Here is a 19,915-nt window from a genome sequence, read left to right on the forward strand (position 1 = left end):
TGAGGACCTTGTATTGTGCTGCTGACATTGATAGTTGTAGTGGACCGTAACTGTTTAAAAGAGTTTTGAATACTGACTTAAAGCTCCAAAATTTATGCTTACATTTTTCTGATTTTTAAGTGAGTACACATGATCTTCCTCAGTGTACAGGTAGATGTATGTTTTCCTTCCTGGGAGTCAGAGGACAAACCTGGCTTTCCCCATACCCTTCTCCCTCCAAATAAAATTCATTATTCATACACAAACTGTGGTGAGTCTATTGGAATTACCCTGGACAGAAATGTTTTCCTTACCTCTCTAATGAATAGAATATATGAAGCAAAGATCTCCTGAACAGAGCCAAAAGACACAGCACAATACGGTGAACTTTTCCTTGGTTTTCCAGACATTTTATGGTTTAATTATTTAAATGAACATAAAACATTAATTTGTTTCTAAAGATTGCTGATTCATGAAACCTGTATTGTATTGAAATATTTTCCCCTTTTTATTCTTTGTATTTTTCTTGCTAATTCCAAAGAACTGCCTTTCTCAGGAAAAAACAATCACAGAATTTTTTTTTGAGGCAGTTGACTTTTTCCTGTCTCTCCCCCTCCCCTGCCTTTTTTTTGTTTGTTTTTATTTTCATCTTCCACAAATACAGTAAAAAGAACCTGTTTTCTTTAGAAGTGCCTTGTGTTTGACAAAGATGGATCAAGAGCACTGGAGGAAACCTGTCAGTGGCCTTTTTTCTTCTTTCTGGCTTTTTTTCCCTTTCCTCAAAGCTAAGGTGTGTCAGTGTGTTGCATTGATGCTGAAGAGGCATCAACAGCTATGAGACTGTAACCTCCCTGAGAAAAGTACTGGCCGTGTCTACAAAACGAGATCATGAGACTCTGAAGCAGAGTTTAGCTGATGTTGGGCAGGTCACTTGCTCACCGTAGCTCCGATTGCAGTGTTCCCGAATCCCAAACCATGAACCATTCCAGATGGACTGAATGGAGGACTCTGAACATGAGCAGTAGCATTGTGAATGTGTCTGAGCATCTCTCTTGTCCGCTAGGATTTGGCCACTACAATGCAGTCGACATCTGCATCCTTGAGACAGTCGTCATTGTTTTGCTAACATTTTTAATTATTGCTGGTAATTTAACTGTAATATTTGTCTTTCACTGTGCTCCGCTCTTACATCATTATACCACCAGCTATTTTATTCAGACCATGGCCTATGCTGATCTTTTTGTTGGAGTTAGCTGCCTGGTTCCTACATTATCATTGCTTCACTACTCTACAGGTGTCCATGAGTCCTTGACTTGTCAGGTTTTTGGATATATCATCTCTGTGCTGAAGAGTGTCTCCATGGCATGTCTTGCTTGCATCAGTGTTGACCGCTATCTTGCTATTACAAAACCTCTCTCCTATAATCAACTGGTCACGCCTTGTCGCTTGAGAATCTGTATCATTTTGATCTGGATATACTCTTGTCTGATCTTCTTGCCTTCCTTTTTTGGTTGGGGGAAACCTGGTTACCATGGTGATATTTTTGAATGGTGTGCTATCTCCTGGCTCACCAATGCTTATTTTACTGGCTTTATTGTGTGCTTACTATATGCTCCAGCTGCTTTGGTAATCTGCTTCACATATTTCCACATCTTCAAAATTTGCCGGCAGCACACCAAAGAGATAAATGACCGGAGAGCTCGTTTTCCTAGCCATGAAGTGGATGCTGCTGGAGAGACTGGGCACAGCCCTGACCGCCGCTATGCCATGGTTTTATTTCGGATAACCAGTGTGTTTTACATGCTTTGGCTCCCCTATATCATATACTTTCTGCTGGAGAGCTCTAGGGTGCTGGATAATCCAGCACTTTCCTTCTTAACAACATGGCTTGCTATAAGCAATAGTTTCTGCAACTGTGTGATATATAGCCTCTCCAACAGTGTTTTCAGGCTGGGACTCCGGAGACTGTCAGAGACAATATGTTCATCTTGTATGTGTTTAAAAGACAAGGATGTACGGGACCCCAAACCTAGAAAACGGGCTAATTCCTGCTCCATTTAAAGAAAACTGGGACAACTAATGAAATGCAATCTGACATTGGGTTTGGATAGCATTTGATACATCTGGAAATTTGCCACAACAGAAATATTTACTTGAATAGTTCCTATGACATGAGATGTGGGTTTGGAAGTAATTCGGAATAAAGGAAAAGGTTGCTATTAAAGGGCACTGAAAGGGTACACAAATTATTATGAATATGGGTCTTGTGAAATTGTGTGGTGGTATGACAGAAATTTAACAGAAGATGAAAGAAATCAATATCTCATATCTTCTGCAGGGCATGATATAACAGGCACTTCAAAGCAGGCCCCCCTTAGGATAAATTAGTGACTTATTAAATTTTTTTCCTTGTAGAGAAATAGTCATATATTATATATGTGGCAGGATATACAGTAGTCTCTTGCATTAAAATAAACTTTTTTAAACACAGTGGGTGGCTCTCCATAAATGATATCAACAGAGGATGCATAATAAATGTTGCAATTTAACAATCAGCTGCACATAGTCTGTGCTTGTGTCTTGTACTATTTTCAATTGTAGAAATATCCGCTAAACCCTTTCCCTCCCCCCCAAAACCTCATACAAATTAAAGAAACGGATGGGTACACTTTTTGGATAAAGTTAAAGTTTTATTTTTTGCATTTCTGGTGCAGCTTCCACAAAGCCTGCTTCCCTCCCCCCCCATTTCCATTTTTTTCATGCCCTGCACCCTGGGTTCCATTATTCAGAAGTTATTTAGTTAATGAAGGAGCCTGTCAGATAAACATAATTTCAAATAACTTCTTCCTTCAGAAAATTCTGGCTATTTTTACTAGCTTGATGATTGCATTCACCATATTCTAATAACTTTTACAAACTTTGTTCTCTGTATCCTGCTGAATTAGCACACAGTATTGATGTGGTGTCCTTTAGGATGTACTAAAGCTTTTCCTTTAACAGTTACACAAATAATCCTAATGCAAATATGATAACCACACACAGCAGTGTAACATCACTGCTCAGTGAATTAAAAAAATTTTTAAATGGAAAATAACTTTTCTGTGGGGTCTGAATAGCTTACTGTTGTAGCTGCCAATCCTTTGTGTGAACCTAGCTTGCACATATTGTATTTTTTTAAAAAAGAAAATGTAAAGTATGTGGTCTGTGCCTAATGTTTCATAGCATATGGAGTAGGTCAATTTTAAGTCTACAGGATTTAAAAAAAGAATTACTTGCTCTAAGAGAAATACTTTTGTGCAGTTATTAAATAGATACTTATTAGAGGAGGAGGTGGAGAGACAATTTAGTATAAAATACAGATAAGAGCCTCCGTATTGCCTTTTGTATTGCCTTTCAGGTTCACCGCTTAAATAAAATACTTTGCAAGGGCACTACATGTGTAATAAATTGCCTGGGGTTCAGATATAGTATGGCAGGTAGTGAAATATTTTAAATATTATTTTTGACCCAAGGTGCCATTTTGGCAGATGGTGGTTTGTGTCCTTTTTTTAAAAAAAGGCCTAACTATTGCTCCTCTTAACAGCTGCGCTATAGTTCCTTATTTTACCAAAATGCATATAATGAAGTTGTGCCTATGACTTTTCATAATGGAAGTCAACCCTCTTTGCACACCAATGGTTTGACTACAGTAGTCCCTTTAAAAATAAAAATGTACGCATTGTTTTATTGAGGTGGTTCTGAACCCCTGTACATTTTTAAAACTGTAAGAAAAGTAAGAAAAAATAAAAAGAATAAAGTAGTATTATGTATATCAAAACCAGACTTGGCTTTAGTTCCCTGATGTTATTCTCTGTTCTCTGAAAGTCCAAATGGGTGACAACTAAGGAATTAGAATAAAAAAAAAAAAAAAAAAAAAAAAAACTTTAATTATTATTATAATTATTTTTGTTGCTTTCCCTACATCATATGTCTGTCATTGTTTCTAATATTGTGTTGGTGAGGAAGGTTTAAGTGCCACTTGGAACTTTCCTCTAGTCTAGCTAAGCTTATTTGGGGTTGATAATTACCCCAGATTAATACTCCAGATATAATTTGAGAGGAATTCCTTGGTACCTTTGTCTTTACCTCGTATATCTCATAGTTGTTTAGACAGATATTCCTATTCCTTCCCTTCTGAAGACAATGGGTGAAATTTTTGAAAGTGCTTAAAGTGGTTTGGTTCTATTTTTAAAAGAGTTTTAGGCATTTTGGTGCCTTCGTCTCAATGAAAGAGAGTGAGATTTAGGCTCCTAAGAGTTCAGGATGGGTAAAAATCTATTTAAAAAGAACTCAAAATAAGAGTTTATTTAAATTAATTTTTTATTTTTAAAAACCTTTTTAAAATGGCTTATGTTAAGGCCTAAATTTACTATAATCTATTAAAATAATTTAAATAAATAAAAGAAAAATGCTGCTTTAATGAGCCCTCCTCAAATTTTAATGAGTTAATGAGTTCAGCTTTTTTTATGATACAGAGAATCGGGGGGATTCTCTGAAACATCTCTAACTTTTGCAGTCAATTAAGCTTTATAAAGTCACAATACCGCATTCAGTATCTATATTATTTTTAATCTTTGCAATTGAGTGAATGCTAGTATTTACATTTACTTTCAGTTTCTGCTGAGCAGAAAAGCTTTTGCCTTAATTACTTTTGTTTTCAGTTTATCTAGCAGATGAAGAGAAAATATTTTCTTCATTTGGACTAATTCATTCAAAACTGAGGAACCAACCGGGAGTTGAAAAAACAGGAAAACATGTTTTCATCCAATATATAAATAAAAACCAGGTGTGAAAGAGAATTAAATCTGTTAAGTCTAAAAGTTGAAGGACAAGAGGCCAGATTTTCAAAGGTATTTAGGTGCCTAAATATGCAGATAGGCTCCTAGTGGGATTTTGAAAAGTATCTAATCAGGCTAGATGCCTATAAGCATTGTTGGCCCCCAGATACCTTTTTTTATTTCCTGGTCACCATAGGCCAGATTTCCAGTCTGACAATTCACTAACTACAATTTATACTTCCTTTGTTAAATAAATCTGTATTCAGCACATTTAAGGTAGTTTTATTTTATTGATTAACAATTTTTAAATGTTTTTCTTGTGCATTTTCAAATTAGTTCCAATTGCCATCCAAATGTAAATCAACATAAATCCGCAGTAAAAAATTAATAATCTAGTAAATAAAAAATGTATCATTAACCATTTTCTAATAATAAAAAGGAAATAATTAAGAATATGAATAAATGTATGTTAAACTATAGAATTGTTTAAATAAGTATGTATAAATACAGGGTATTCTCCTGTTAGCAAAAAGTACCACATTTAGTATAAAGGTTATATTTATTTGCAAATCAATATGTTTTAGTGGTTGTACCAACCAATGAGAACAAACCTTTCTTTAGGAAAATGGCTAAAGTATAAATGCAAAACAGGGTTAAAATCAATGATTTCTTGCTGATGTAAATAATGATTAAAATTGGTGATTTAAATCAATCCATCTTGTAAATGCCTGAATCATTTTTGAAAATGGGATTAAGATCCTTCTGAAAATTTTACCCAGTGGATATTTCATAGCTATCCCCAACTGTTCTGTAGTGCATGGAATCAAGCTTTGGTTTTCACGCTGCAGCTAGTTTTGCTAAACTCTACATGGTGATTATTTCACCTTTTTGGGGAAGTGTAACCTATTTATTGGCCTAAGACCAGTCTGTGCCCACATACTCATAATTCAGCTTGTAGTTAAGGCTGCCTATGGGAGGGTGAAGTAGCAGTATGCCAGTCTCTAATGAAAGAAGCTAATTTTTAAGGTAAGAGGGGGAGAACTAGAGTACCTGTCACCAAAGTCTCAAGTTACTAGTTTTGGTATGCATCACAGTGGTTCAAGTCTTAAACGTGACTTGAAGAGGGTCTTTGCCTCTTCATTTTTATTTACTGATAGTGTAGTATTAAGATAGCTCTAAAGGGTTTGATTTCTAAAATAAATGAATGTTTGTGGGTTTTTTAATCTTCAAATATCAACCTTCCTTAGGGGACCCGAAGATGTGGTTTGGGAGATTTTACAGCACCTACCTGAAAGGAAAGGGTGAATGTGTAGCAAAAGAGCCTTTCTTCCAATTTTTTGTTACGTGTTTGAGTTCAATAGCTGCTAAGAAAAACAAACAAGAAATCAGTTTGAGTAAAAATCACTCCCTCTGAATTGAATAGACATTACTTGTTTGGTATTTGTGACATGATAATCAAGCTATATCTTGAGTCATCTGCAAAATTTGTTAAGTGAAACATGATAGACAAAACCTGAATGTATAATGGAAATAAATAGGAAAAAAAATATTTTCTGGCAGTTTTAGTTACAATATAAAAATGTAACAAAATCACAGATTAACCTCTTTTCCTTAGTAGGTTACCTGTAATTGTGTGTGGTGATATTAAGCAACTTAACAAACCTCTTAAATCACTACTTTGGCTCAAAATGCTTTCTGTTATTTTTAACATCTTTTTGATTTTCTCTAAATCTATTTTTTATGAGTCATTGTAACTGAAAAAGTGCCTGATCCATGGAACAACTATATAAGGACTTGCAGGATTGGTATCAAAAAAAGGTTTTTCTTCAGATTTACTACTGCTTTTTTAACTAGTTTGCCTACTGTTTACCATCATTTGAATATGCAAAAATGTGTGCTAGCAATGTGACTCTTGCATTTGAGGCTTTGGGTTTTTGATTATGATGCTTATCCAGCCCTTTATAATTATTTCCATGGGTGAGTAGCTTGCATATGCTCTGTGAGCCTCTAGGGTATCACAGCTACAATAAAGCTGCTTTTATTCCAGAGAATTTCCTCTAGCTGATTTCATCTTTTTATGGCTGCCTAATCCTACTCCATTCTCAGAAGCAGACTTGGATCCCACCCAGCCTAAGTATTCTATATAAAACTAAAGGTAGGAGATGCCCTGAGCCTGGTCAGTATATCCCAGATATGCAGGAAATGGCAGCCAAGAAATAAATGACAAAGCTCATTTAACTATGTTCTCTGGCTTGTCCCACCTGTGTCACCCATAGCAGCTTCATAACTCCATGCTCTTCAATTGGATACTCTTCCCCTTCATACTCTTCTCTGACCTTCCTGATCAACCCAGTCAACGAGCCCTATATGTGACCTACTGAAGTTTATGGAATCCAGAAAACTGCATAACTTCTCTTCTAAACAGGGACATATGATCTAGATGTGCTATTGTTTTCTTGAGCTTAGAATGAAATCTTTAAAAAAGAGAAAACATATTGAAGGTTTGCTTGTTTTCTTGAAGGACAGTTTCCAGTTTTGCAATTGGAATTCCACTGCAGCAGTGACAAGTTGGGGAAAAGCAAATTACATATTGCATAGATATTAACTGGTAAAAAGTGTTTAATTGACCCTATACATACTGATGATTAACTGTGGGTACTATTTAATAAGGTAATAAGAGTTAACAGTTATTCCGCAAGTTACAGAAATGTCTTAAAGTTGAACAAATCTTTTACTTTTCAAAAAATAATATTAGGGCTTGTCTACACTGGCAATTAACAGCGCTGCAACTTTCTCGCTCAGGGGAGTGAAAAAACACCCCCCTGAGCGCAGCAGGTTGCAGCGCTGTAAAGCTCCAGTGTAAACTGCCCCAGCGCTGGGAGCTGCGCCCCTGGTTGAAGTGGACCGCAACCACACAAGGCACTTTAAAGTGCTGCCGTGGCAGCGCTTTAGCATTGCCAGTGTAGACTAACTCTTAGTTTAACAAATTTTTACTATAGCACCACAGGTGTGCATGATGGTTTACAAATCTAGGGACTAATTCACTTCTGCTAGCAACGCCCTCACTGCAAGCCACCTTTGTGCAAATAGCAGTGAAGAGGAAAGTTCTTTTGCATGTGAAGCCAGTCTTATGTCATATAAGGGCGCAAAACCTGGCCATACTGAACTTCTGTTTGGAGAGCTGGCTGGAACTCTGTTACCTAGCAGTTAGAATTCTGAGCTGGTGCTCCACCTAGAGATGCTAAAGCAGAGTGTATATCAGGTGGTTTGCCTTTTCTTCTTGTCCAACAAGCAGAATCTGTGATACTTACCTCCCCATTCCTCTTCTCAGCCTTTGGAGAGATCAGCTGTGGGAAAGAGTCTCTAAAGGCTAGTTGCAGGAGGGGTAGGTCAGAACTCCTTCTGAATACACCCATGTCCCCACTCAATGGGAGATCACTTTGTTTCCTTCTTTCTGGTCCCTGCTTTCTCTTTCTTATAACAGTTACATGAGTTTACTGCAGCCTTAGGCTGCAGGAACTTCTGTGTTGGAGTGGAGTCGGGAGGGGTGGATATTCTGAATGCTGGATGGGAGGAGGGCATTCATTTGCTTATGTAGGTCCTGGAGATGGGGCTGCTGTGGAGATATTACCTCACCCACCATGTCTTGGAATCTGTCAGACTGGTTGCTGAACTTTCTAACTCGTGAGTTAACAACCAGTAAGTCCCTTACTGCTATGGGCCAGAATATTGGTCAAAGGCTGGCCTGTAAAGCAAGCATGGCTATCTATAATTTTTATTTTATTTTTAAGTTTGCTCCTCTGAAGAAGGGGTTCTCTAATAAAGGAATTCTCTGTAAGGTTTGCAATAAAGGTTTTTCTTTTCCTTAGCATGCATTGGAGGATTCCACTGGAGGCTTAATTCCTTTTGATGGACAAAAGGAAGTACAGTAGATATTTCTTATCAGTTAGGCAACTGCCCAATTTGTCTCATGTCCTGATTTTCCACAAAGTCTCCCAGTATGATGATCTTACATTCTTGCATGTGAAAACCAGATTAAGGAGAAAGCTCTGATTTATTTTCTTCTTAAATTTATTCCATTGTTGCAATTTCTATTTCTTTGTTAACTATAAGTCACATAAATGTCTTGTTAATGGAATACTCCTCACTTCCATGTGCCTACAGACCTTTTGAAATAAAAATAAAATGTAGGAAATAACAGTACAAATATTAACCAAATAAATCAACATGTCCAACCAAGTCATAAAATCAACTTGGTTAATAAAATGAACATTAAAACCCCTCCCTGTGCCATCAGAATGCTGGAGTACTCTGAAACATTTTAGGAAATGGCCCACAATAATAAAAAATTAGCTGCTAAAGCAAAAAATTAGAATGAAAAGGTTGAAATGAGGACATGTCCTGTACTGCAGATTAAGCAAAGCAAAATTGCTTACATTTATGTATAAGATTCCCCTTGTGCAAATGTGTATAGATTGCATATATTGTGCCATGGTGTTTGCTATTCCATTTCTCCTGAGTATTTGTATTGGTACTTTGAATCTGATTTTACATTTAGTATGAAAGAAGATATGTGAAGATTGGCTTCTGCTTAGGTGCAATTGATGCCTTCGAGGGTGAAAAGGATTTGAGCCTCAGAGGGGAGAAAAGAGTGGAAGATTCTGTCAAATCACTAGTGAGTCTGAGAGTTAGACGGGAGTTGCTCTTTAAATAACATCACATCCTCCCTTCCTTTCCTCTAACACTGCGGAAATCCTTCTGTTAGTTGTGATCAAGGATCCCTGAATTTTTGAGTGTTGAGGGAACAGGGTCGGGGAGAAGGGAGAAAAGCACTGTACACAACAGAACTTTGTTCTCCAGCAAACCCATCAGAAAATACAGGCAAGAATTAATGCTTACCATTTCACAATTAATTCCTGTGGACTCCTGGTGTAGAACTTCAAACTCCCCTCAAGGGGTAGTTTGTAGCACAGATGGGATGCAAGGACAATGCAGCTTTTTCAGCCAGGCTGTTTTAGGAGGTAGGGGGAAAGTTGGACAAAGAATGCCCCAGCCTCCTATGGATTCCATGAGATCAGTGTGATTTTTATCAGAACTCAGGACAAATGCAGACTTGGCCCTTCTCTGCAGTGCCAAACCCCATCCACTTGAGAAGAATGTGACACATTCTGAGGCAATACAAATATATGGTTACTTTTAAGGCATGCCCACATTTTGATTGTATTGTTTTTTCTTTTCTCCCCTTTGTTCTTGTTCCCTTCTATAAATATTTAATTTGAAAAGGAAGATCGAGATGAGTGAATATTACTGAAATTGAATGAATAAATTAATGAATTATTGTGAGCATCATGGAAGAGGTCAGTTTTCAGGAGACATTTAAATAAAAAGTAGGGTAGGGTGTTCCATGTGTTGGTAATTGCATGAAAAAAGGCATGGACCTGCAACTATGTTGAATTCTCATACACCTCAGATGTGAACCTCTTCAGATACCTGCACCCAGTTATAGGAGTTTTTTTATTATGAGTATGCAACCTTTTAAAGTATTATCCAATTTGTGTGTTTATATTTAATTTGTTTTTTCTCCAGACTTTGCTTCTGGCAGTTCTCCTTGTTTGACTTCTAAGTTTAGAATTGTAAACGGACAAATGATATTTTTCAGTGAATAGGCAAATTTGTCCTGACCTATGAAAGGCATGTAGGGTACCCACAGGGCTTGGAATGTTTATTAACCAATTAAATTGTTCATTTTCCTGTTAGCTATTTTATTATAGGAGAATAAGTAATAGGATTTGTGTATTAAGGCAAAAAAATTAACAAGTCTACAACTGAGCTGCTCTTAATCTCTCGCATGAATTTATTGCAGCAAACAATTTTTATATTTGAAAGAATTCATTGCAGTAATGCTGTTGGGCCAAATAGTGGCTTCCCGTGGGTAAACCCTCTGGGGCAGGAAAATTGTACAAATTCTTAGTTTGTGTTAATACAGTTGAGGGTACCATATTTTTGTTTTGGTTCTCTTCCCTGTTTCAATCAAATGAATTTCAAGCCCAAATTAAGTGTCACCTTTTGGCCATGTCGCAAATTCGCTGGGTCTGTGTGTGTACCATCTGGCCTGCAGACTAGAAAGTTGAGGCCAGGCCCAGCACCAAAGGCCCCTTGATGCTGGTGCATCCTTTGACACCGCCATTGTCTTGGTGGCCGATCCCATCATCGAGTTCAGTATCAGCCTCGGTGCTGATGCCTCTCCTGGTACCATGTGGCAGTGTCTCCTCTGATGCTGCTGGTGCTGATTCTCCACTCCTCTTTGGCACCAAACTTGCCACCTTATTGGGCTTCAGATGAGTCTGACCATCAGTTTGCCTCATCGGGGCTGGCTCCCCCATTGTCACCACAGAAGCTCTTGGTAAAGGGAATTCATATCTTCCTGTATCTAGACGATTGGTTATTGAGGGGCAAGTCCAGAGAGGAAGTCCTCTCTTTTGTTCACATCACTCTACATCTACTTAATCATCTAGGACTCATCTTGAACCTGGGAAGGCAACATTGGTTCCAGCTCAGTGAATCGAGTTCATTGTGGCCCAGATAGACTCAAAAAGTTCCAGATTGTTTCTACCGACCAAGTGATTCCAGGCAATCTACTACCTATGTTAGAGTTGCAGTCTCATTCCTCAACCACAGCTCAGGTATATGCGGGCTGTGGTTGCTAGGCCACATGCACGCAGGTAGTTCAATATGCCAGGCTGCGCCTGCATCCTATTCAGATGTGACTGAAATCAGTCTGTCTCTTGGACATGCTGGTCTGACTACCTCCACTGATGCCGGTCTCCTTACAGGGTGGGCGATTCAGGACAATGAGTGCCAGGGTGTTCCTTTCACTTGGCCTTCACTGATCAGGACTATAGTCGCTGATGGCTCCTTAATAGGGTTGGGGAGTCCATCTGGATTTGCTGAAAGTTCAAGGCCTGTTGTCAGAACAGGAAGCTTCTCTGCAGATCAATGTCATGGAGCTTCATGCTATCTACAGTGCCTCTCAGACCTTTCAGGATCACACTGGGGCTCAGCGGTTCTCATACTCACCGACAATGCCACCAAAATATATTATGTGAACAGGTAGCAGGAAGCACACTTCAACCTGCTTTGTCAGGGGACAGTCAGGTTTTGGCAGTTTTGCACTGGGGGAAATATTATGCCCATTGCCAATCACTTGTTTGGAATCCAGTCACCTGATGGATCACCTCAGCAGAAATTTCTGTCTGAATCACAAGTAGTCTTTGAAGCTCAGGGTCCTGCAGTTGGTCCATCTTTGCAGTTTATGGTATCCCAATGATCGATCTGTTGCCTCTCATAGCAGACAAGAAATACTGGCTGTTCTGCTCCCAGGGATGTCTTGGTCTGGGCTCCCTGATGGATGCTTTTCACCTGCGTTGGGAATCAGCACTCCTGTTTGCCTTGTCTCCGATTCGGATCATCCTGCAGGTCATTTTCAAGCTGAAATTGGACCCTGCCAAGCTTATTCTCACTGGTTCAGTGTGTATGAGACCTCCTCGCATTATTGGTCGGCCCCCCTGTCCCTTCTTTTTCATCCTGACCACCTAACTCAGCATCACGGTCAGGCTTGGCTGCCTGTATCTCACAGCGTGGATGCTGCATAGTTAGATAAGGAGAAAGGATGTTCAGAGGTGGTCTGGGGCAGGTCTTGCTTACTAGTAGAAAGTCCTCCACCAAGGCTGCCTATTCAGCCATGTGGAAGTGGTTCTCATTATGGTCATTATCCTGGGAAGTTCAACCAATGCTGGCTTGTATCCAGGACATCTTACTTGGAGTAATTGGTTAACACCTTCAGTCTTTTGGTCTTGCACTTAGTTCACTGAGAGTGCACCTGATGGTGATTTCAATCCATGGGAAGTCAGTGTGTTCAAACCCCATGGCAGTGAGGTTCTTGAAAGGAGTCTTTCATCTCCACCTATCGGTTAGAGAGCTGGTTCCCTTGTGGGATCTTCATATTGTTTTAGTGGCTCTCATGGGATCTCCATTTGAGCCTCTGGCAACTTGTTCTTACTCTCTTCTGTGTCAGAAAACTGTCTTTCTTGTGGCAATAACATCTGCAAGGAGAGTGTGCGAGTTGCAGGCTTTGATGGCGGCGAACTCCTTACATGCCTTTTTCCAAAGACAAAGTAATCCTGCAGCTGCACCCTAAGTTTTTATCTAAGGTGGTTTCCCAATTTTGCTTGAATCAAGTTATATATCTGCCAGTGTTTTTCCCTAAGCTGCATTCAACCCCAGAGGAGCAGTGTCTTCACACATTAGATGACAGGCAATGTTTAGCTTTTTATCTGGAGAGAACTAAACCTTTCCATTACTCGCCTTGTCTGTTTGTTTCATATGCAGCTCGAATGAAGGGCCAAGCAGTCTCTTCACAAACAGTCTCCAGGTGGATAACTTCCTGTATCATGACAGAGTACAAAGTAGACCAGGCTATGACTCCTCAGGGGTATGACCTCATTCCACAAGAGTTCAAGTCACATCAATGGCATTTCTAAATGATATTCCTATATTGGACATTTGCAGAGCAGCTGCTTGGTCCTGTGTGCATACTTTTTGCAAACCACCATGCCATTGCAGCTGCTCCAGATCAGATGCAAACTTGGGAAGGCAGTCCTCTTTTTAAAAGACTCCGAGCCCGCACCTCCTGTGAGCATAGGCGCCGACTTCCCCTCTTTCACATGGGTGCTCGGCCCCACCCCAACCCCCACACCACCTCTTCAATAAGGCCCTGCCTCTTCCCACCTCTGCCCCACCCCCATTCCAACCCCTTCCCCAAAGTCCCCGCCCCAACTTTCTGGCTCTGGTGTGCATCCCAAACAGCATATACATCTGCATCACGTCTCATTTTCCGAGGTCTCATTGGAACCACCAAAGTTACAGATATCCCAGCAACTAAATTCCTTAATCACCAAAGCAATAATTCTGGGTCATCCATAACAAAAGCTGTTGAGAGATCATGTGTGACTAAAAATGGCCAAGTGGCTATCGCCATGCCTTAGTGGGTTACAGCTGAGGATGCCAGATTCGGGACAAACTGCTGAGAAATAGGGCAGACTCACCTCAGACTGGTAGCTATTTTATCATTAGATATACCAAGCCAGTAACAAAAGTAAACTTCTGTCTCACCACACTAGTTAACAAGAAGTCAAAAATGCCGTCTCCCTTAGGCATCCCAGTCCTTGTTTCACCGTCCAGATGCTAGACTTTCTGATGAGTTGTTATTGAAAACCAATTTAATCAAACAAAGGATGGTTCTGATCTCAAGAGATCAGCCCCATAGCCAGGTCAATATATAACTCAGATATTACCCAAAAATCACACTGCTGCCAATCTTTCACTAACTGAAATCTAAAGGTTTATTTAAAAGAGAAAAGAAGAAGAGATTTAAAATAGTCAATAGATCATATACATTCAATAATGGCTAATGTTCTTATATCAGGTTGGTAGCAGTGATGTTATAGACTGCAGCTTGTAAAGTCACAGGGGCAGCCATTGGCAATTTGGAGGCTAAGCCGTCCACAGGAAGAATCACAGGGCAGGAGGAGTTTCTTCTATAGCCCATTGTTAGAGCAAAGTGTCCTTTAATGGGCCATGAAACTTGAAGAGTCCATTCACAATGTGCTGGCTAGACTGGCTGTAAATTACCTTATGGGTGTTACCCCAGGAACAACACATTTAACATATAGATACATAACCAATATTCATAACTTCAGATACAGTGATGATACATGGATTTAAACAGGATAATCATCTTTAGTATATCATAACTTTTCCATGACACCTTACATAATATACTTTGTACAACTTTTGTTGCAATTGTCTAACAGTGGCAATATCAATGATATACATGGTCATATTTCAATCATCACAGTGGCAACCACATTTTAGAAACAGCAGAGGATCTTTCAAATCCTTAACCAGTGCACTTTCCATTCAAATAGAAGGCCACAACCCAGACTGGGACCTATCCTCCATGTCGTTGGTATTGAGGTCTGTGTAACTGAAAATAGAGTTTAGTATGGTGTGAGTGTATACTTTCACAACAATAGAGCTGTGGCTAGACATTTGTAGTGGAGGGAAGGGGCTTTGTCTTTATATCAGTCTCTTTCAGTTTGCAGTTTATCTGCTGATAGGATGGAGTGTTTAAAAGACACGCATTCAGTCCTTCCTTCTCTAGATTGTCTGACCCTCTCGGTGTCCAGTCCCTGAATGGTTAAATCATGAAGATCTAGTTCTGTTCTGAATTCTGGTTTCCTGTGTTGCAGTTTAGAGTGCCATTGGACCTTCAGGCTAGCCTGAGTCGTCTTTCTCTTGTTTATGAATTCAAGATGTTGAAAGAATGGGAAAATGTCAAAAGAAATCACAGCTTAAAATAGTGAAGCTTCCATGTTTAAATTATTTCATGACTTAAAACATCCTGTTCATGTTCTTGTAGAAGGATGCAAGTGACTAGACAGATACCAGCAACACCCTGGGAACTTGTAAAACTATTTTTTATTCTCCTTTCTAAAATGAATTCTTTTGAGACCAAAAGGAGCATATTCTATATTAGACAAAATATACTTTTGCACAGTGAATCTTAAAGTTTCAGGAATATACTTCGATAATGTCTCTCCGTTTGGCTGTTTTCCTGGGAGCATTATTTAAAAAAAAAATTAAAATAGAAGAAATCTATGGTAGTGTCCCAAAGCAAAAATGTCCTTGCCATGCTTTTGTTGACTTACCCGATGGTGGATTAAAATATACTAAGGGTAAAATGACTGGAAATACACATGTATGCAGTGTAATTGTAGCCATGTTGTCCCAGGATATTAGAGAGACAAGGTGGGTGAGGTAATACCTCTTATTGGAACAACTTTTGTTGGTGAGAGAGACAGGTTTTTGAACCACTCTGAGCTCTTCGTCAGGTTGTTTAAACTGTAGTTATTAACGATTTCATTGCTAGCCCCAATTCTTTATTTCTGTGGTCTCATGCCACAGGAGCCTTTTAAAGATCTTAAACTTGCCACTTCGTACATCTTTTTGAACACCTATATTTAAGGCTGCAAAATGGTTTCCATTAACTCTTTTCAGATGCTCATAACTTTCTGAAAATTCCTTTTGGGCTGCAGCTTTCCATGCTTGGAATTTGATTCTAACCACACATTCTGCATGTAGCTATTGCACAAATGGTTGAAGTTTGAAATCAGGCCCATGATTTCTTGAAAATTTATCTAGTCTTCACTTTTTCAAAATTTTCCTAACTGTTTTGGCTCATAATCTCTCTACACTGGCCTGGCTTGAAAACTTTGTTTATTTCGATTTTGTTTGCCTTGTGGAAAATAGCTTTTTAGTTTTCTAGGGGAGTGTATATGGGGCAAGAGAGAGAGTATGGAAGGGTAATGCTTTAGAGGGATACATGAGAAATGCCAAATCTTTTCCTATGGATATTATATGTCAACTCAATTAACTTTTTTTGCACTTATTCAAAAACAGGGAAATTCCTAAACGAAATCTTGAACAAAAGGTTTTAAAACTGTATATATCCAAAACCCAATACTACACATTTCTTACAGAAATCCTACAATTGCAATCAGTCAAAACCTTAACAAGTTTGGAAATGAATAGTTAAGGGATCTTGGAATTTGGTATTACTGTAGTATTTCAAGGTCTCTGAGATCAGGGCCCCATTGTACAAGCACATAGTGTGATGCAATCCCTGCCCCAAAGAGCTTGCATTCTAAATAGATAAGACAAAGGGAAACAGAGGGTAGACTAATCTTGCCTAAGTTCATATTGCTGGTCAGTGGCCAAGTAGGGACTATAATCCTGATCTCCTGGCTCCCAGTCCAGTTCTTTCTCCACTAGACTACACGTCGTATCACCTTTTATCTCTCATGATCACCTTGCCTGATGTATGCCATCCACCCAACCTTAACTCTGCCCCCTAAAAATTTTAAAATATATGGAAAGGTGAAAGTAAACTACTCCTGATTTATGCTATGGTTGACCTGTGAATCAGAATCAAGTAGGTATTACAGATTTTTATATAGAGGCACAATTCATTGTTGTATGTAGGGATGCAGAAACCACATACCCACAGGCTTGCATAGTGAACATAAGCATAGAGTGCCTTAAAGCACTTTTAATTTAAGTGGTAAGCCTTTACTTTACTGTAGTCATTTGCTCATGTTACATGTGTAAGCATTAATCTACTACAATTTGGATTTAAGAGCAGCAAATGAGAGATTTCATTGGGAAGCTGACCTCCTGTATCTATATGTACATTATCCAGTTCTAAAGGTATTTTTACAGGGCAGTTGCAAAAGATGTAGATACTGTACTTGATTACATGAAGAATTGCAGCACTAAGTATCAAGTAAACTAGAGAAATGTATACATGGTTTGACATAAAAAGGAGTTGATCTCCCACAACTTTTTCTTCATTGACACTGTTTTCCCTGTTAAAATATTCTGTTTATTGTCTCTTTTTTCCTCTGCAAGATGTTTCTTCTTCTAGGTTTCAAGTGTTGAAGATGTATGCACCAGCAAAAATTTGCTTCTTTACAACCATGTGTGTATTAATTCAAGAGATTGCAGTTAAAAAGTCAATATAACACTGCAACATTTTCAATAACTTAGATTATTTTAATGTGGCCTTTTCTTAACATAGATATTTATCACTTACAAAATGATGCTTTCTTTACACATCAAATCTTCCATTAACTTTAATGGGAGTCTTAGATTTGCAAGGAATCTTAGCTTAGTGGGTTTGCATGTCCAGGTTTTAGTTGTAGATTTTAATCAGAGTAATACACCTCTACCTCGATATAACGTGACCCGATATAACACGAATTTGGATATAACGCGGTTAGGCAGTGCTCCAGGGGGCGGAGCTGCGCACTCTGGCAGATCAAAGCAAGTTCGATATAACGTGGTTTCACCTATAACGCGGTAAGATTTATTGGCTCCCGAGGACAGCGTTATATCGGGGTAGAGGTGTATCTAAAGCTCCAGTCCTTCAAACACTTAGTCTGATGCATAACTTACTTATGAGTAGTCCCATTATAATTAAGAGGAATGCACAGAAGCTTTAATAACTGTACTATTTGTATAGGATTATCATGAGCATAATTATGCACCTGCTTAAGTGTTTGCATGGTTGGGCTGAAGAGGATATATAACATGTTCAACAAAATCTTATGTCTAATCCCTACTTCATTCTTGATTGAAACTATTAAAATCCACAGTACATTAAAGAAAAAATGGAGAATATGCTGTAGCTCCAGTTTGCCACATCATATCTAAAACTTTGCATTTTCATGACAAGCAGATTAATTACCTGAGACTTTACATTTAGGATAACTTGATTTGTTTTTTCTTGTTATAAATGTGAACTTCTCAAAGAAGAGATGAGACTTGTAACAAAATTGTGCTGCTTTACTGGACTACCAAAGTCCTTAATACAATAACTCCTCACTTAACGTTGTAGTTATGTTCCTGAAAAATGCGATTTTAAGCGAAACGATTTTAAGCAAATCCAATTTCCCCATAAGAATTAATGTAAATGGGGGGGGGGGGCGCCTAGGTTCCAGGGAATTTTTTTTTGCCAGACAAAAGAGTAACACACACACACACACACACACACACACACACACACACACACACACACACTATAAGTTTTAAACAAACAATTTAATACTGTACACAGCAATGATGATTGTGAAGCTTGGTTGAGGTGGTGAAGTCAGAGAGTGGGATATTTCCCAGGGAATGCCTTACTACTAAATGATGAACGAGCAATTGGCTGAGCCCTCAATGGTTAACTCGTTGTTAATGTAACGTCACACTCTACAAGGCAGCATGAATGGAGGGAGAGGAGACAGCATGGCAGACAGAGAGACTCACCGTGTGTGTGTGAGAGAGAGAGAGAGATGCGCATTGCCCCTTTAAGTACACTGACCCCACTCTTAAGTACATTGCCTTGTCAAGCTCATCAGTAAGCTGAGAGGCAGCTGCTGCCAGGAAGCTCCCTCTGTCCTGAGCCCTGTTGTGTGTCCCCCCTGCTCTATGGAGGTGGGGTAAGCGGGCTGCAGGAGCTGGGGAGCGGGGAACACCCTGACATTAGTCCCCTTCTTTCTCCCCTCCCCCGCACAGCAAGCAGGAGTCTCGGGGAGCAGCTCCAAGGCAGAGGGCAGGAGCAGCACATGGCAGTGGGGGGAGGGACAGCTGAACTGCTGGCAATTGGTAGCCTGCTGGGCGGCTGCTGCACGAGGAGTGGGGAGCTGATGGGGGGCTGCCGGTCCACCCTGGTTCCAAGCCCCCACCAGCTACCTGCAATGGGCTGCTCTTCCTGCAAGCAGTGGACAAAGCAGGCGACTGCCAAACGACGTTATAAGGGAGCATTGCGCAACTTGAAATGAGCATGTTCCCTAACTGATCAGCAATGAAACAACGTTAACTGGGACAACTTTAACTGCGGAGTTACTGTACATGTTTACTATATAGTACATGGGTAACACACCAAAAAGAGCATAACTCTTCTAACAGGACATTGTTCTAGAGCTGATATATTTCTGTGACACAAAGAGCACACTAATTTATCAATATAAAAGCGCATGTTCATTTGTGTATGAGAGGCTGTAAATATTCAGAGAATATTAAGTTGTTCCTTAATACTGAATATTATTTCGAAACTTTTTTGTCAAATAATTGGATGAGTTAACATGGCCTTTTGGTTACCAGAAATGGTTCTACTTATTTTTGTGGAAAATGAATTAAAAGCTGTAGTAGGACTAGACTACTGTATGTGGTTATAGGCAAAAGGTATGTGCAATAGGCAAAAAGAAGTTTATACCAGTTGTATTATTAATAGACCGCTTGCAAAATGTAAAGTGATCCCTGGAAATAGAGATGGGCCAAAACTGGAGCCTTTTAGCCTTATCCTCCTGAACTCTGGTTCAGATAACATTGAACCCAGATGCAAATCACCCTGGTTTTGATCTTGCAAACCCAAATTCCACCTGAGGTTTACAAAACTAAACCCAAACCATGTCCTTGTCATCACGTCTTTATACAATATCTGTGTGAGACTG

The 19,915-nt window shown here is 39.2% G+C and overlaps 2 protein-coding genes across 5 annotated transcripts in view; both read left to right on the plus strand.

The window, feature by feature from the left end:
- RABGAP1L (RAB GTPase activating protein 1 like) overlaps window positions 1–19,915 on the plus strand; it is a 544,030-nt gene that overhangs the window by 238,937 nt on the left and 285,178 nt on the right. The window lies entirely within an intron of this gene.
- On the plus strand, window positions 593–4,279 carry GPR52 (G protein-coupled receptor 52). Its single transcript, XM_034779157.1, has one exon. It carries the CDS (start codon window positions 895–897, stop codon window positions 2,038–2,040), a length of 1,146 nt encoding a protein of 381 aa, XP_034635048.1. The 5' UTR covers window positions 593–894; the 3' UTR covers window positions 2,041–4,279.

The sequence above is a fragment of the Trachemys scripta genome, chromosome 8 (genome assembly GCF_013100865.1).
Source record: "Trachemys scripta elegans isolate TJP31775 chromosome 8, CAS_Tse_1.0, whole genome shotgun sequence".
In the NCBI taxonomy this organism is placed as follows: domain Eukaryota; kingdom Metazoa; phylum Chordata; order Testudines; family Emydidae; genus Trachemys; species Trachemys scripta.

Excerpts from the sequence above, each read along its gene's own strand:
- GPR52 (XM_034779157.1), top strand. The coding sequence starts at position 895 with ATGTTGGGCAGGTCACTTGCTCACCGTAGCTCCGATTGCAGTGTTCCC.